This window comes from Coenobita brevimanus, chromosome 61, assembly GCF_032717465.1.
Source record: "Coenobita brevimanus isolate Jiangsu-jjx chromosome 61, ASM3271746v2, whole genome shotgun sequence".
Taxonomy (NCBI): Eukaryota; Metazoa; Arthropoda; class Malacostraca; order Decapoda; family Coenobitidae; genus Coenobita; species Coenobita brevimanus.
In genome coordinates this window covers 35,429,824-35,450,019 of record NC_137014.1, presented here as the reverse complement: position 1 = coordinate 35,450,019, position 20,196 = coordinate 35,429,824, and the positions used below count along the sequence as shown (strand labels likewise).

Genomic DNA, 20,196 nt, shown 5'->3' with positions numbered 1-20,196 from the left:
GTTTGTTTTTATTTTGGGGGGAAGGGGGTTTCGCCACATCTGACCTGCCTCACCTTGTATTCTGGCGTGATGTACATACCTGTTAGGTATCATTTTTACTTCTTCCCTAATTTTCATATAAGTACACCTCACTCTGTTCATTTCTCGCATCGTACATACACCTGCCAGACAGAACGTAAGTAAAATTATTGTTATATTTTTTTCCCCCTTTCATATGCATGCCTCTACAGCATTATTCAACTTAATTGTGATGTCCTTGATGGTTATAAACATTTATATATGTCTGAGTTTTTGAAAGATTGTGAGGCCTTGCAGTCTACTCCCCACACCTGTTTTGTCTCCCCACACCTACATACACACCTGTTTTCATGGTAGATGTTACAGAACACACTGAAGTGCTTTCTTTTCATGCGAAAAGTTGGTTATTTCCAACCCCCGTATCCATAGGCCTACTTACCACAGCCTACCTTATCTCCCCACAGCCTAGTAATCTCCCCACACCTACATACACCTGTTTTCATAGTTGGTGTGACAAAACATTCTCAAATGACCTGTGTCAATAAGAAAAATAGGCAATTATCAAAATTTTCATGTTTTAGATTGTTTTCGAGGGGTAACTAAACATTCTTGAACTTTGACGAACGACTGTGTGGTAACCATTAGGCCTACAGGAGTGCGGATTGTGTTGTCAGGCATGTAAATTCTTCCTCTTTAGCCAGAACACAATCAATTAGCCCTTGGTGAAAGTCGCCAAAAGACACCGAATTGCGGCTGGGTACCCCACCTGAAATAATTGTGGACTTTAGGGGTTAATACCACTTTCCATTAAATAAAGTATGAATGACTACGTCCAATGTATGTCAAATACATACATGTGTAGTATAGTGTACTATACTGGCTCACATTACACACAAAAATTCATCCTTTTCTTGATTTTGAGACAGTCTGCAGTCAAGTACAGTACAGGATACCTTATTTACTTCGAAAAGCTTAGCACTGAAGGTTCTCTGGTTGAAGTGAGCAACATCTTATGGTCGCATTGCCTTCTGCCACACTAAATATTCATTATGAAGTTACACTCAAATCTGCACATCATTTACACACATGAACACTAACTAGTAGCTTACACATGAAATTGCCATATGTCGTTCATCTCCTAGTCGCAGTTACCGTCCCCTTATTATCCCCATCTACTGCCTTTTTTCTCATATGTAGTAAAATACTTATATTTTACAGACTACAGTGAGAAGACTGACTTAAATATTATGACTAAACAATGAATACAATAACTAATGGGTGTATGTAAGTACATTTATGTACATAAATCCACAAGGCCACAACACTTGCACACCACACAGTATACCTCACTCAACTTGCTGCATCTGGCCTTCAGTTCTTTTCTTTCTTTTCCTTTTCTCCTTTCCCAGTAACCCATTTATTATTCTGAACCTTTAATGGTTTTCAAAAAGACTTTATTATGCTGCAAACAGTGTCAAGGTAACAGTATTCTTTCACACAGAATCAGGCAAAACAACAAAATCTTCAACAAAAGTCGTTTTAATGTATCTTCCATCTATATCCGATATCCTGATATCGACAGTAAGTATCAGTATCGGTTTGGTATCGGATAAAATGCAAATATCTGCAATACAGCACTATACCTTGGGTTTTCATTCTCCTCTGATTAACATCTTGAGAGATCAAAAACCAATCATGATGATGTACCAAACTATTCTTACTATAACTTATAAACCACAAAATAACATACTGTATAATGTTGCCCATAACATCCATGTACAGTAGACCCTAAATATAACGAACTAACTGGTGGGAAGCCAGGTTCAATATAGCCAAAAGGTCAACAGATCCATGGGTACCCTCCCCAGGTAATAATTCAAGCGTTTTTTTTTTTTTTTTTTTTTTTTTTATAAAGCTAGGAAGAAGGAACCAAAGGTCACGAGCCTGCAATAACTGTTCCTTCCAAGAGAAAAACAAAATACAAGAGAGAGCCAAATTCAAGATCCAATCATTTCAAGATGTCTGGACACACTGCGTTTGAAAGACTGGAGATCATAGGCAGCAGGATATACAGACAGAGGGAGATAGTTCCAGAGCTGACCTGTTGCATAAATGAAGGACTGGGAGTAACGGTTAACTCTTGCATTAGAGAGTTGGACAGAAAAGGGATGAGAGTTTGCTGCTAGACAGGTGCTACGCGCCCATCGTAGAGGTAGAGGAATGCAAACAGACAGTTCAGAGAAGCAGTGACCATTGAATAGAAAAGAGATAAAGATGCAACAGTGCAGCAAAGAGACAGAGGTTGAAGGGAGCCAGTAAGATGAGAAGAGTTAATGAGACGAAAAGCCTTTGACTCCACCCTACTGAGAAGAGCTGTATGTGGGGAGCCTCCTCACACGTGAGAGTTGTACTCCACACAGGGGTGGATAAAGCCCGTGTATAGAGTCAACAATTGTGCAGGGGTAAAGAAGGAACGGAGTTGGCTTAGCACATGTTTGAAAACACCCGTAAGTGAATACAATATCATATTCATTTTGTTTTGTTTCATTTATAAAGGCTCCAACATGCTGGCATGCATTGGCCCTGGCCACCTAATGGCGGTTCTCCACACTGTTCAATCTCCGGCAGCCTCCCTATTCAGTCTCTTGTCACTGAGGTCACACTCTAGGATCTCATCCAAGGCCTTTTTCAGTCTGCCTCTCGCAACCCTACCCCTGACAGTCGCACTTCTCACTTTCCTCACCTAACTGCCATCCTCTCCATATAACCCAAACCATCTCACTCTACCTCTTCTCATCACAACACCAATACACTCCAGTCCCATCCTACCCTTCAACTCTTTCACTGTAAACCTAGCCCACCACAGGCCTCACACTCTGGGATGCACTGCACATCCACCTATTCACTGTCATTTCTGTACATTTGAGCCTATGAATATCCTTTTCCTATACTGCCCAGGTCTCACTACCCTACAACATTATGCTTCTCACACATGCCACTTAAAAAGATCTCAGCATGTAGGGAGAGCCTTCTCACTGTCAGGAGAGGCAACAGCTCTCTGAAATTCCTCCAACCATTCCTCATCCTAGCCACCTCCAGCACATAACATGGGCCCCAAATAATAAAACTCTTCCACACACTCAACAGACTCACCAGTAAGATCAATCCTTTCATGTCTGACAATCTCTACATGCTCTCCCTAAGACACCACACACATGAAATCAGTATTATCTTGTAGTCAACCTCTAATACCACTACATCTCTTTTACAACCACTTATCACAAATATTGCACAAGATGCAGTTACTTCCCACACTCTTGAGCAAAGCACATAAGGCCACCCTCCCTGTTTGACAGTACTGCCACCAGTCCAAGATATCATCACTTTTATCTACACTTACTCTCAAACTTTTGTGCTCCATACCATCTCTCCACTTCCTAAATCTTTCCTCCACCTCCCTTTCATTCTCTGCAATCAATACCAAGTCATCAGTACTCAACATCTCCCATGGAGGTCCATTGCCGAAGTCACATGAGTGAGCTTAAAGCACCATGACAAACAATAACTGGCTCCAGACTGGTCCCTAATTCACACCAACACTCATGGAAACCTCATCACTCAAATCTCCATTCACTCTAACCTAGGTGTGAGCACCCATAAACACTGCCATACCCACTCTAACCAGCCACTCCTTGATCCCATGCTTCCTCACTGCATACTTCACCAATTCTTATGAACTCTGTCAAAGGCCTTCTCCAACTCACAAAAACAAAGTACAGCTTCCATTTCTTTCCCATACATTTTTCCCGAGGCTGATGCACAATGAATACGGCATCAGTGGTCCCTTTGCCTGGCATAAACCTGAACTGCATCACATCAATATTCACTATTTTCCTAATCATACCTTCTAGGACTCTCTCCATTACCTTCATTATCTGGTTCAAAACTTATATGTTTCTGTAATGATCTCTTTTCACTCTCATCTTAAATGTCATGACCAACTTGCCTAGCCCCGGGCTCCAACACTCATCATGGGACAATATAGGATTAGACAATGGATGGATAATTACTGTACCTCTTTCCAGGGCATCACCCTTCCCCTTGTACACATTTACAATTACACTCTTCAGCCAATCATCAGGGACAACACACTCATATAAAATCATATTTATCAAATTACTGTAGTAACTAAGCCCACTCCCATATCTCCTGCAGCTCTATGCATTTCAGCAGTCAACCCTGATATACCTGCTGCCTTCCCCAACTGCATCCTGCCTACTGCCCTGCTCACAGTAGCTGCATCAATCAAATGCCAAGGGCCAAACACTGGATCCACTGCCTCCAAACCTTCCCTATTCCAGTCACACTCCTCATTGAGCAACCAGTTATTCTAGTACTAAAAAATGGAAACTATACCAATTTTACTCTAACTTGGCCCATAATGTTGCCCTTTTGCAGCTTATTTCACATCCTTGTCGTATCAGTTCTCGTGATTAGTATAGTACTGTATTACAATCTGTTATTACAACTCAACAATCACAATGGAGAGAAAGCAATTTCAGGCAAGATTAGAGTAAAAAGAGTATGAAACACACTTATTGTAAACTGTATCTGTATAGATGACTGTACCCTGCTTACACTGCCATTCATCTTGTAGGCTGTACACTATGTGAACTGTCATTCACTGTTTCTGTCAGTAAAGATGACTTCTGGTGGCTCTGATGTTATGTCTGGTATTGAAAGATTCCTCCTCTTTGCTTTCTCAAAGAAGGAGATATTGGAAGATTCCTTACTACAAGCCATTATTCACAATCACAGTGGAAAAACACCTGGCAAGGTTGAGAGACAAGAGATGCTAGGGTGGCTGTTTGAATGCACTGAAAGAGTGGCAAGACCAAGACCAATCACATGTAATACAGTGTGTCCACAAACTCTGTTCCAGCCAAAGCCTACCAGATATTGCTCCCAAATAACCCAACTTGTCATCTGCTGCCAACTTGGCAGTGAGTTGTGGGGAGCAGTTCGGAAGGGCAGTAATGAGTCCCGTTTATTAACCATTGCTCAATATAGCTAAAAAACAGTTTGGTGGGTTCAGAGGCATTCAAAAGTGCCATGTGATGCACCTCACTTATCAACCATTGTTCAGTTATGTCAATGAAAGTTTGGTGGGCTCTGAGGCATTTGATAAATCCAAAATCTGTAATATCAAGGTTCAATAGAGCATGGATCTACTGTACGGAGGTGAAGGCAAAATGCTTACTGTTTGCAGGCTCCAGGGATATTCCAGAGTCTTCAGAAGTGGCTTCTCCTCCTTGTTCCTTCTTGTAGTTCTTCAAAACTGCTGCAAAAATATAATGGATACAATGGTTAGACCAATAATACTAATCAGCTGTACTACTGTTCATGTGGCCAAAGCATTTATCTGGCTCAGTGAAGATTGACATCTCCGCCCTGCATTGTCCCAAGTCACCCTTGGGCATGGTGTAGCTCTCATTATTCTGCCAAAAAGGTAGTATATGGGTGATTACAACTGTCCCTGGAAGGTACTACATGGGAGTGATGTGGGACCAAGGTCTGATAGCTGGCCTTGCACAACACTTTCTGGTGGCCAAGTACGGGAGTCAAAGTTTGGCCTGAGGCTACAATGCATACATATCTCCTATACACAGCTCATCCTACTGGGGGCTATGGCTCTTCTATTTTCCCTGCAGCTCGGCATGTAGAAGAATCCCGTTCTGACTTTTGTGGGGCGATGTCTACTACAGGAAGGCTGCTGCTTGCTTGTAGTTAATGGGTCTGTTTGGGCAATCAGACCAGGGCAGAGCAACAACAACAGCCATAGTTTATTCACTTTAATACTGTTTAGCTTTATTTCATTTAAAAAAGGTGCCAGCAAGCTTGCATGCATCAGCCTTTGTCACCTAATGGTCAAACTCCATGCTGCACGATTTCTGGCAGCCTCCCTATTCGCCTCCTTATCCTGAGGTCACTATCTATAATCTCTTCCCAGGTCTTTTTCAGTTTACTCACAACCCTACCCCCAGTAGTCACACTCCTCACTTTCAGCACCCAACTGTCATCCTCCATCCCTTCTAAATGCCCAAACCATCTCAATCTACCCCTCCTCATCACAACACCAATACACTCCAGCTCCATCCTTTCTCTCAACTCTTCCATTGTAAACCTAGTCCCCTCAGGCTTCACATTCATGGATGCACTGTACATACACCTAATCATTGGCATTTCTGTATGTTTGAGTCCACGAATATATTCTTCCTCAAAAGCCCAGGTCTCACTACCATACAACATTACACTCCTAACACATACCACATACAAAGATCTCTTAGCACAGCACAGAGGGAGACCCCTCTCCATGTTAGAAGGGGCAACAGCTCCCTGAACTTCTAATCACTCCTCACTCTAGCCACAGAGTTAGCTCCAGCCCCACCTCCAGCACATGTTTCCCAAGTAACAAAACTCTTCCATACATTCAGCAGACTCACCTGCAAACTCAATCTTTTCAAGCTTGATAATCTCCACATGCTCTCCCCAACACACCGCACACTAGAAATCAGCATAATCTCACGGTCTACCTCTGATACCACTACATCTCTTATGCACCCAATGATCACAAATACTGACACAATAGAATTACTTCCCATGTCCTTGTGGCAAACTGCACATGGCCACTCTCCCTCCCTTTTTGCAGTACCTTGACCAGCCTTAGATACCAACACTTTTGTTTTATCTGTATTTACTCTTAAGTCCTTGTGCCCCATATCATCTCTCCACTACCTAAATCTTTCATTCACTTTAGTCAACACCAAATCATCAGTATACAACATCTCCCACAGGAGTTCATTTCTGAAATCATGTGAGAGGGCTTCAAGCACCATGATAAACAATAAGGGGCTCAAGACAGAACCCTGATGCTTGCCAACAGTCACGGAAAATCCGTCAGTCATCTCCGTTCATCCTCCCCTCGGTGCAAACACCCACATACTGTACATAGCCATAACCACTCTAACCAGCCCAGATTTTTCCTTTGGCAGCTTATTTCAAATACGTGAATTACAATAAGCCAATACTATGACTACATCTTTTCCACTGCACTTCTGTTTGAATAACATCATACTGGAGTATTATTCTTTTGTCTCAATTTACTATGAAAAATGGAGAGATGGTAATATTAAGCCAAGTTAAAATATGAGAAAGTATAAATAAATTAATACAGCGGCTCTCAAGGCAATCTGGGTCTGAAATCCCCAAATAAAGTCTTCAAGCACCATTAGACACTGACAGAAAGCAGTAAAAGCCAAGGCCTTATAACCCTTTTTGGAGTGTAGGGGTCCCTGAAGCTAGGCTACCATAGTCCTGATCACCAATACAGGCACTGTATTTCTATTTATTCTTGCTGCTACCATATGATTTTATTCAACCTTAGAACACCCTGGTAGTAAAGGGTGACTGAAGACTACATCTAGCCTCTCCAACTTGAAAATACTGAATATCCTACACTAAATAAAATCATATAGAGACATGAAAAATATAATAAATGTGTAACCACACTGAAAAGGTTAAGGGCAGAAGACTGATCTACTTCCTCCTCTGAATTTTTACATGATAGAGAAGCCTACTCTATAATCACTTCTAAATGGTCTGAATTGTTGCATTTATTGCATGGTTGTTACCAGACTTGAGCTGTTGTTGTAGTAGCCCTAGGATCATCTGAAATATGAACCTGGTGAACTCTGGATTAAGCTGCCCTTCTCCTGCAGTCTACCATTCTCCTTTTGGGGATATGAAGTAGATGAGGGACATTTGTATCAGCATGTAACTGAGCCATCCACTCATAATGATGCCATTATATGAAGGGATTCCTCTCCAGCACCGCTATACAATAAGTCCTCATTATAAGTTACACAAATGATATTCTTTTTTGCTACTAAGATCACTATAATTGAAGAAAATTACCCACTACACATTATCACCTATGAAGCTGATTTAACAGTTTTCTCTAATACACAGTAGCAACTGTGTATAAATCATCATGGGGCATTCTATCACATTCCTTCTCCATGGTGGCAATATTGTCAAAGCAGAGGGAGAGTGGCCAAGTGTGGTTTGCCACAAGGGTACGGAAAGTAATACCATCCTGTACAGTATCTGTGATAAGTGAGTGCATAAAGAGGTGTCATGGTACTGTATTACAGACAGACTGTGTGATAATGCTGATTCTGTATGTGCAGCTGCAGGGGAGAGCATATAAAGATTGTCAGGCGTGAAAGGACTGATCTTGCTGGTGTGGAAGAGTTTTGTTCCTTGGGGGGTCATGTTATATGCTGAAAGTGTGGCTGGAGCTAGCTCTGTGGCTAGGACAAGACGTGGTTGGAAGAAGTTTTGGGAGCTATTGCCTCTCCAGACATTGAGAGGGCTCTCTCTCGGTGCAAAAGGATCTCTGTATGTGGCATGTGTTACAAATATAATGCCGTATGGTAGTGAGACCTAGGCAGTAAAGGAAGAGGATATTCATTGGCTCATGTGTACAGAAATGACAATGGTTAGATGGATGTGTAGTGAGTCTATGAATGCAAGGCCTGAGGGGGCTAGGTTTCAAATTGAAGAGTTGAAAGAAAGGCTAGGATTGAAGTGCACTGGTGCTGTGATGAGGGGCATATTGAAATGTTTTGGGCATGTGGAGAGGATGGAGAATGACAACTGAGTGCAAAAACTGAGAAGTGTGAAAGTCAGGGGTAGGGTAAAAAAAAAAAAAAGGCAGATCAAAAAAGACACAGAACAAGGTCATAGAGCATGATCTCAGGGGTAAGGGACTAAACTGAGACTCTGTCAAAGATCAAGCAGCATGGAAAGCTGCCATGAGGTGACGAAGGCTGATGCAAGCGAGCATGTTGGAGCCATTTTAAGCCACACAACACAAATGAATACAAAGACAACAGAAATAACACTGAGCTCTTATCTTCTTCTGGAAATCCTTCCGTAACTTGGCTACTAAAATTATGTTATCAATTGCACCTCTACATGGCAAAATTCACACTGCATCTCCTCAGTCATCACTTGCTCTTTAAGTCCCATTCAGGAACTTCAACTGTCTGGTAAAACAGCTTCAGCTCCGCATAACTGCCACATTTGAATGCATCTCCCTTCCCCATCTACATAATTATTCAAAACATACTCAATATCATCCAGTCACTCAGAATTTAGCCAATTCATTTTAGATTTTTCAATGTTTTCTTGTCAATTTTCAATCTTCAGTGTTTGCTTATTGCATTAAAAAAACTACTAGAAATTCTTAAAGGCAGGCTGATACAGCAATAACAAGATCTGAAAGAGTTCTACACCATATTTGTTCTAACCACACAAAAATTCCTAACCTCTATCAGCTCAGTTGATGGCTTAAGTGTAGTTGACTGAAGAGACAATTTGACCACGGCAAATTCATCTGAACCTTGCAACTGAACCCTATCTGAGTTTCCATTCCTGCAGCTGATTGGCGGTCATTATGAGAAGAACTTGGTTAACAGAAGACTCATCATGTTTCTATTTTCATCTTTATAATTTTTTTTTTTTAATGTATGGAAGAAGGAATCAAAGGTCACAAGCCCACATGATCATTCCCTCCAAGAAAAAATAAAAACACGATAACAGAAAGCCAAATTTAAAATAAGTTCACCTCAAGATGCCTGGACACACTGTGTTTAAGACTGGAGGTCATAGATAGTAGGAAGTCCAGACAGAAGAATGCAGTTCTAGAGTTGAACTGTGGCATACATAAAGGACTGGGAGTAATGATTAACTCTTGCATTAGAAAATGGACAGAAAAGGTATGAAAGTTTGCTTCTAGATGGCTGCTACATGAATGGCATAGTGGTGGAGGGATGCAAGCTGAAAATTCAGAAGAGCAGTGACCATTGAAGTAGAGTAATCCTTTTACTATCCAGACGCCCACTATCTGGACCCCCCACTACCTGGACATTTTGGGCCAGGGCCTTCGGACCCCAAAAATGGCCAAAAAAAGAAAAAAATCCCCCCCAAATGCGAATTTTTTACCCGCCTGTAATTTGAATTTGGCGCACGCCACTGAACAGCTGTGTTTACGCACGGCCGCAGGCCCCCTGCTGTTCCTACCCCCTCCCCAGTTACCGCCTAACTACCATCGTGAGTAGATGCTCATCACAATGGATTCTGCACATGCTCATTTTTGTGAATAAACAGTGAATAAACTGCAATACCTCGCCACTAGACCACATGGGAATTTACAGTGTTGTGCAGTGTTAAGAAATTAGAATTCAGAGTGCAAAGCTTAAGTACAGAGCGCAAACTGGCGGTTGAAACTGGCGTGGCGCAATTAAGAACAAAATGTGCAGTGTTAAACAATTATAACTCACAGTGCAAAGAATTAAGTGCAGCACAACACTGGATTACTGTATGTGCTCAAGAGTATTTTCACCACTGTCAGAGCCTTAGAGGAGGCGGCCGCGGACGTTCTGTAAGTACCCTGTACACTGCTAAATATTTTCCATACTCACCTCTAATTCCTCATTCTCTGGTCCCTTTTCATTTATTTCATGCTTTATGTCCCTTATTTGTGTGAACAGGGTCTTAAATAGGGGCAGTGCAAGTCCGGTAGGCAGTTACGAAGGTGGTTTTCTGAGATAACCCATACCCTCCCAGTTTTTCCTCATTCTCTGGTCCCTTTTCATTTATTTCATGCTTTATGTCCCTTATCTGTGTGAACAGGGTCTTAAATAGGGGCAGTGCAAGTCCGGTAGGCAGTTATGTAGGTGGTTTTCTGAGGTAACCCATACCCTCCCAGTTTTTTCGGGCCCCCCACCCCCTGAAAATCCGATTAATTTTCGAACTATTATTTTTTTTGGTAAAACATTCCCTTTTGGTGAGAAACTAATGAAAATCAAGAAAGCTGCTCTCGTCACCCCCAAGTGGTCCTAAGGTGGATCCCCCTTCACCTCAGCCAGGTGTTCTGTGGCCGGGCCGGTGCTGCTGCTCCGTTTTCTACAGTGGGAAGGAGGAGGGTAACTAATCAAAACCAACCTATTTATCTATCTATTGCCTCAATCCTGTACGGGATGGCAACAAACAAATCGCCTCCACGTCGCCCTGTCCCCCGCCATTTCACTGTCCTGCTCCCAACTCACACTCACAACCATCCTAAATACATAAATTTAAATTTATTTGCTACAAAAGTACATATACATCAACAATATTGTGGTATATACATAAAAAAAAAATGAGTGAAAATAACGTAGGTTCGTAATGGTACCAACCATAAATCGCCGATTTCTAGCACACTTGACTAGCTGATACTGTTGTTTCTACTATCATACACTAGAGGAAGGTCTAACGCGTCTGCCTGCCATGAATCATCTGCGAAATTTGAAAAATGTGCATGCAACGTGCCTAGCAATTGTGAATCAAACGGTGTACAACAATGGCTTCATGGCAGCTATCATGTACTGTCGTATGACGTACGATGTCGGGAGGGTACAGGTTAAGCTGGATTAGGGTCCTTAACCCCTACACCGCGGGCATGTTTACCAATGTTTTGCGTGTGCCGCGGGGTTATTCGGGCTCCGACAGACTCTCAAAAAATATTTGCCAAAAATCAGTTATTAGTCCTAGAATATTAAAATTATATATGCTTATGGCACATACCTTCAGCTTTCTCCTGGAATGTTTGTTGAGCCTTCGTCGGTTACCGTAGGACTTGTGGAGACCTCTGAAGTTGGGTAACGAAGTCTCCACTTTACACTTCCCGACAACCCGTAATATGATTACCACAGCCAGATATTAACACTATAAACACTACTCTATGATTTTCAAGTAGTTTGGGATCCATACTCCAAAAAGAAATACACTGCGAAAGCAATGAAAATTACAAGCGCGTCTGACCGTCGCACTTGCGCTAGTTCGCTCTTGATACTCTGTCATTTATTATTCATAAAACCCCTCACACTTTATATTTCTATTACTATATAACACATATATATATCTACAGTCTTTATCCATAAGTTTCCTTCAGTAGTATTAGTTTATTGTCACTGTAGGGATTCAATTTCTTTCAGTAAAATACGTAGCATTCACTTTCTCGTCCTGTATACTAGCATTGAGAGTGAATGTCACTTTCATCTTCACTCTCATAACTCATAGTATTCAGACATGCTAGAGTGAAACTTTCACTTTCAGTACTCCTAGGGTATATACTCGTATTCTTATAATACTACTCATTTACATTTCTATTTACGTTCTCTATTTTATTTACGTTATTTACATTTCTATTTTATTTACACTGTGTTATGCACTGTCACTTGAAGTAACTTATAAAACTATTTTCCACTGTTCACGTATATTTACATTCATTACTTTCACTTGCTGTTTACACAGTATTTACACATTATTTACAATTCCACTTGCACTGTTTTACTCAATAGAAAGATCGTAGTCACTCTTTTATCAATTGTCAGCCCTTTACCTCTTTCCACACGAGGTTTAGTAGGGGGTAAAGGTCACAGGGCCCTTTGCATGGGGGTGAAAAGTCCCTGAAGTCAGCAAGAGCAAACAGACGTACCTCCACTTCGGAAGATGAGAGTGAACTGATAAGGGAGGGCCGGGGTGGTGGCCTACCTAGGGATATTCAGTACTACCAACGTTAGCTCTTGACACAGCTAATTTATAGCAATGAAATGATTGGCAGGAAATCTAAACAATACATTATAAATTAGGTAGTTCCAGGTGAATGTAAATATCACTTAGGCTTCTCCCTTCCCTCCTTATATGTATATTTATTACGAAAATAGATTATACGTCATATTTCCAGGGGAAATAAACAGTGAAAATTAGCGAACGAGTGCACGTGAGGTGTTGTCAAGTGATAATTAGCTAATTCCAGGTGTATGGCACTCTCACCTACCTTATTTCTTTCTTGTATATATTATTTGGTATAAGAATAGGGCATAGGGCTTATTTCAATAGATGAAATCAGTGAAAAAGTCCAGGGAAGATTTACTTAGCGTAGCATGGCCGGGCAGGCGAGAGGATAGGGTAATGGAGGGGGGGTAGGGAGGGGAGTCAAGAACGGGGAGAAATGGCTAAATTGTCAACAATGGATGGGAGTACAGATGAGATTAGGAGTGCTGACTAGTGTTGGACATTAGCAGTACTGGCAGATGATACAAGCCACCACTTGAAAGCCCAGGCGAATTCAAAATAACACAGAATCACAAAAGCGACGCCCCGCGGTATGATCCCTTGCTCCCAAGCGTCACAAAAGTGACGCCCCGCGGTTAAGAGGTTAAATATTAAATACAACAGTCTGCTTAGCTCTTCTGCACATTCATGTAACACCCAACCAGAAATTCCGTCAGGACCATTTGCTTTTCCTTTGTCCAATTTACGTAACTCTTCCTGTACTTCTTTTTCTGATATTTGTCTATCTATCTATCTATCTATTGTATACCTGGTAATACATGTGGGCATGCATATTCCATTCCATCTCTCTCAAAATTTCTTTCTTTTGTAAAAACTGATTGAAAGTTTTTATTTAGTACTTCACAAATACCTTTTTCTTGTGTATAGATGATCCCCTCATCCGTAATGGACTGTATTTTATCTTTAACTTTGGTTTTACTTCAGATGTAGCTGTAAAAAAGCTTGGGTTGATCACTACTTTTATTTACAGTGTTCTCCTCAAACTGTCTCCAAGCCTCCCTCCTTATCTTTGTATAATCATTTCTTGACTGTTTATAGTTGTTATATTCCCTCTCACTATTGTGTCTTCTGTATCTATTCCACAGCAAATCTCTTTTTTCTTTTGCTTTTATACACTCTGTATTAAACCATTTCTTTATTTTCATTTCTGTTGCTTTGTGCTGTGGAATGTAATTTTGGACTCCTGTTTCATAAAGATCACAGAGTTTTCTATACATAATATTTAAATCTTGTCCTCTAATTTCATTTTCCCAATCTATTTCTAATTAGTACTTCTTCAGGTCATGATAATTGCCCTTTTTGTAAGTTACTCTTTTTGTTAGTGATGGGCAAACCGAGTACTTTCTGCAAACCAAGTAATTCGGTATTGATTACTCTTCAAAACCAAGTAAACCGAGTACCGAATTATTACTTTTCACTCAGGTGGAAAACAGAAATGAGAAAAGTGTAGGGTGGAGGGGAAGTGGATGGCAGTCTGATAAGCAGGAGGCTAGGGGAGCCAATGGGTTGCCAAAGATGAGAATATTTCAAATTTATTAACACATAACATACTCATTTCGACCAAGAATGTAATGCCTTTAATCAGGAAAAGAAATGCGAGGGCGATGAGAGCTCGAATGGGAATGTGTCAGGTACAGTACGGGTACAGGTCATTGCGTAACTCGCTATCAGTATTTTGTAATTCCCAACACTGTTTTCAAGTATTCATAAAATATAAGGTGAACATGGAAGATTTAAGAAAACAAAAGAAATTATTTAACATTATTGTAACATCAATGAATCATTTGAGGGTCTATTTTGCATTGTTTTGGGGATTAAATCGATCAAGTAACTGAACTGCCCGAACCGAGTAAACTGAGCAGTACTCACTCAAACTCAAGAACCGAGTAAACTGAGTACTACACGGACTGAAATGCACATCCCTACTTTTTGTAACTCTCATTGCTGGTAACGTCATATGCAATCCAGAAGGCACAATTTAATACTACATGGTCGCTTTTGCTGAATGGGGGGTGATATACTGTCAATTTCATTACAATTCTTTCAGATTTTTCTTCCATTCTATGTAATAATGTTCTTAAACTCTGAATTGCATTTTCTGCCAGGTCTTCATATTTGTCTCTTTCCTAGGTGTTTGTTTTAGGTGGCATGTATAAATTTGCCACAATTACGTTCCCTTCATATGTGTCAATTTCCAATGCAATCAGTTCTACTTGTGAGGGTATATTTTATTTCTTTGACTTGCAGATTTTCCCTTGTTAAGATTATAGTTCCTCCTCCCTTCCTTAAATTTCTGTCTCTTCTCCATATATTGTATTTTTCTAATTATAGGGTATCGTTTGATATATTTGGGGTTTTAATTTTGTTTCAGTTAGGCAGATAATGTGTGGTTCCTTTTCTTTGATTTAGTCTTCTAACTCTAATAATTTAGACACCATTCCATTTACATTTGAATACATCAACCTAACCATCTGGTTTACACACTTGCCATGACTTAAGTCTACAGCCTTCCTCCTTTCTGTTCCCTGTTGGTTACGTACCACTTTCTTACCTGCTGTCCAATTACTTTGTAAAAAAAAAAAAGTACTCTTCTCTTCTTCTGATCTTCCCTTGTTCTTTGTTTTTGCCTCCTCCCTCTTCTCTTGAGTTAGACATCATTATATCCATACTTTTTTAAATTCCTCGTTTTCCATGAGCTTATTTGCATTTTTTAGTACTGCCTCCAGTGTTCACACTCTGGAGGGTTACTTTCACAGGCCTTGTCTTATTTCTCTCATATCTCCCTAACCTTTTGTGTTCCTCGATGTCTTTATCGCATATTTCCTCTGATACTTCCTTCAATATGTTCATTATATTTGCCATGTCCTTTTTGTCTCTTGAAATTTTATCTTTTATTTCTTCCTCCTCCAGGAGGTGATTACTATAAATTTATTAATATCTGCTGAAATCCTTGACCAATTTTGGGTTATTTGGGATTTTTTTTTCACTTCCTTTCTAATGCTTTTTTCTTCGACTCTTTTTTCTAAGTCTTGCCTAACTTTCGCCATTTCAGGATACACAGTTTCCACATCGTCTTTATAACTTTGCATCACCTCATTCACCTAGGTTAACTTCTCTTCAGTATCATTATTTTGATCTATCAGACTGCTTGCTTGCCTAACTGTCTCTGTATCATTTTTGAATTCCTCTATAATACTCTCATGGTTGACAACCGCACTTGTCATTTCACTAATCTTCCTTTTAAGTGAACCTACCTCAACTGTCAGCTCATCTATTGATGTCTCTTTCCTGTTTAATTCTTTTACCGATTTTTCATTTTCTTCCTTCTGCATGCACAATTGCTTCTTAATGCCATCCATTTCACTCTAAAGTGCCTTTTCCAATCTGTTCATCCTTTCTACTAATTTGTTGAATGTTTCCATTGCGACCAGTTCCTGGTAGAAATCATCCTGCTTTCTAACCCTTTCTCTCTTCCCAGCTCCTTCCATATTCACTTCACTTAATATAATGGTCCTTTTGTGTTAATAATAAGATAAGGAAAAGTTTTTACTGATAATTGTGCATCTTAACTCACCTGTGGTACCGTAGTCGAAACGGCTGTGACGATCAACACATTCCTGTACTAACCAGTTATGTTCTGTTATTTGGGCAATGATTTGTTTAAACTTGCTCTAATATTTTATAATACCATCTAGATAAACCCTGTACATAGTCTGACTCATATAGAGATATTATTTAGGTACAGCCAGTTGTATCCAACAGTGTTCAGCTCGGAGCGAGGTGATATGACGTTTTTACTCTCTGCCGATTGGTGTGTGTGTGTGTGTGTGTTTACCTATTTGTATTTACCTATTTGTAGTATACAGGAATTGAGCAATGCTCGTGTTGTCTTGTCTCCATATCCACATTTATCAAGCCTACCTTTACACATATGAATGTTTTTCTCATGCACCACCTCTTTGTCTAAGTCGTTCCAAATATTTAAGTATTTACCTAATATACCTAATTGTGATATACACGGAATGTACTATGCTTGTGGGTTTCCGTCGATGTTTCTCAATTAGTCAAATTTAGCTTTAAACTCGTTTAAGTTTTTAGACTGGACGATCTCTTTGTCCAGGCTATTCCATAAGTCTATACTTCTGTAAGGCAAGCTATATTTCTTGATATCTTCAAGCAGCTTGACTTTTTCAATTTCATTCCGTGTCCTCTTGTTGCTCTCTTATCCCATACAAACAGATCTTCTTTGTCAATTTTATCTACTCCCACCATGGTCCTGAACACTGCAATCATGTCTCCCCTCTTTCTCCTTTCCTCTAAGGAAGGCAAATCCAGTTTTTCCAGCCTCTCTCTGTATGACAGGTCTGTCAGACTGGGGACCATCTTGGTTGCTGTTCTTTGTATTCTCTCAATCTTGTTTATATCTTTCTTTTTGTGTGGGGACCACACTACCGCTGCATATTCTAACCTGGGGCGGATCATGGTCACTACAAATTTTTTCATCATCTCCTCATCCATATAATGAAATGCTACTCTTATGTTAGTCAAGAGTTTATAAGTCTCTCCAACTATCTTGTTAATGTGCTTTTCTGGTGACAAACTATCTTGGACCAGCACTCCCAAGTCTTTCTCTTCTCTCATTTTTGTGATTAATTCATTACCCAACAAATAATTCAGTGATGGCCTCCTGGTACTTTTACCCATTTCCAATATTTTACATTTCTTTACATTAAATTTCATTTCCAATGTCCGGCTCCAATCATGTATCCTATCCAAATCCTCCTGCAGTATTTTACAATCCTCTTCAACCTCTACCTTCCTCAAGATCTTTACATCATCAGCAAACAGACTTGCATAACTGTTCACTCCATCTACCATATCATTTACGTAAATCAGGAACATTACTGGCGCCAACACCGAGCCTTGAGGAACTCCACTTGTTACTTCCCTCCATCCAGACATCCTATCCTTTATTACTGTTCTCATTTGTCTGTCTCTCAAAAAGTCTCTCATCCATTCCAGAAGTTTCCCTTTCAGTCCTCCTATATATTCTAGTTTCCACATTAGTCTCTTATGAGGTACCTTGTCAAAGGCCTTCTCTAAGTCTAAGTACACACAATCCACCCAACCATCTCTCTCCTGTACCACGTCAATCGCTCTTGAGTAAAAGTTCAACAAGTTAGAAACACATGACCTTCCACTTCTGAATCCAAACTGACATTCAGCCAAAATATTCATCTCTTCCAGATATTTTATCCATCTGTCTTTCAGGATTCTCTCACACAATTTTGCGACCATGCTGGTTAGAGACACTGGTCTATAATTCAGGGGTTCTTCTCTGTTTCCTCCCTTGTAAATTGGTACCACATTTGCCCTCTTCCATTCTTGTGGCACTTTCCCCTCTTCCAGTGAGCATACGATTAAACTGTGAATTTTATCCGCCAGTTGTTCTCTGCATTCCTTCAGTACCCAATTAGAAATTCCATCAGGTCCTGGGGCTTTCCTTACATCTTGAGTTTCCAGTAATTTATACACTTCCTGTGTGTGTGTGTGTGTGTGTGTGTGTGTGTGTGTGTGTGTGTGTGTGTGTGTGTGTGTTTCAACAAGACTGTAGTAATTTGCAATTTTGAAGCCCTGAGTATATTTCAGGAAATATAAACAAGAGATGATCTCAGGCAAGCCTCATTAAGCTATCTATCTATCTACTGCCAGACACCTCAATCCTGTTTGGGGTGGCCACAAACAATTCGCCTCCAAGTCACCCTGTCCCCCGCCATCTCACTGCCCTGCTCCCAACTCACACCCCCCTCTCTCATATACCTCTCCACTCCATCCCTCCATCTCATCCTCGGCCTCCCCCTCCCTTTTCCCCCCTCCACCTCACTCACATACACTCTCTTCGTCAGTCTTTCACCCTCCATACTCTCCACATGGCCAAACCACCTCAGTGTGTTCCTCATAACGCTTCCTATCACATCCACACCAACACCACAACGTTCCTTTATATCCTCATTCTTCAACCTGTCTCTCCATGTGACTCTACAGGCTCCTCTTAAATAACTCATTTCCACTGCTCTCACTCTTGACTTGTGTCCTTCCAACAATGTCCAAGCTTCACTTCCATACGTTAGAGTCGGTATCACAATACTGTCATGTAGTAACTTTTTCACTTCCATGCTCACTTCCCTGTTTCTTAACACTGCTTTGAAAGAACCAGCAACCTTTCTTCCCTGCTGTACTTTCAAGCACTTCACCCTCCAAACCTCCATCCTTACTCATCGCACTACCCAAGTACTTAAACGTACTCACATTTTCCAATTCCTCACCATCCAACCTCGCTGTACATTCACTGACATCACCTCTCTCAAAGACCATCACTTTACTCTTCCCTACATTCACCATTAGATTCCGTTTCTTACACACTCTCCCAAACTCATCCACCAAGCCTTGCAACTCCCCTTCGTCTTCACTCAACAACACAGCATCATCTGCAAACAACAGTACAGGGAGTTTCCAAACACTATCCTCTCTCACCAGGGCCACTCCAACATCCACTACCCTACCTTGTATCTCTTTTATTACCCCATCCATGTACAAACTGAACAACCATGGAGACATGACACATCCCTGTTTCAACCCAACTTTCAAAGAGAAAAATTCACTTAGTTTACCATCCACACGCACTGCAGCCTTTGCACCATCGTACATACTCTTCACAGCATTCAACAACTTCCCATCTACTCCATATATTCTTAACACTTTCCACAATCCTTGTCTATCCACCCTGTCATATGCTTTCTCCAAATCCATGAAAGCCGCATACAACTTCTTTCCCTTCTCTAGAAACTTTTCCACTAAAGATCTAAGAATGAATATCTGATCTACACAACCTCTTCCCTTCCTAAAGCCTCCCTGTTCTTCTCCAACTCATTTCTCTGTTCTTTCTCTAACTCTTGTCAATAAGTATCCTACCATACACTTTTCCTATTATACTAAGAAGACAAATGCCCCTATGATTACCACACACTTCTTTTTCTCCTTTTCCTTTGTACAAGGGAATAATTATACCTGACTTCCAATCCTCCGGAAGTCTACCTTCCTCCCAGGCCAATCTGCACATCTTCCACATCCATTCTACTACTATCTCTCCCCCATGCTTCAGCATTTCACCACACACTCCATCAATTCCTGGGGCTTTCCCCGATTTAACTTTCTTCATTGCTTATGATATCTAAAAAATATACACAGACTAAATTTAGTTAAATAAGGGTCCATTAAGAATGTAGATTTACAGGTGCTTGTATCCAGAATTTCAGTCAGGCAAAACAGAACTAACAGACCATCAACAAGCATGTACCTAAAAAGTCACAGTATTAATGGGGTCAAGAATAAAGCTGGAAGTGTACAAATACTATAGTACTGTATATATTACTC

General features: G+C 40.6%; 1 protein-coding gene across 1 annotated transcript in view; it reads right to left on the bottom strand.

Moving 5' to 3' along the window:
* The window catches only part of LOC145403746 (gem-associated protein 5-like), a 410,271-nt gene that overhangs the window by 147,278 nt on the left and 242,797 nt on the right, over positions 1-20,196 (bottom strand). The window contains exon 18 of the mRNA XM_080275424.1: positions 5,279-5,359. Within this exon, the coding sequence (XP_080131550.1) occupies positions 5,279-5,359 (81 nt within the window). The remainder of the gene's footprint in view (positions 1-5,278; positions 5,360-20,196) is intronic.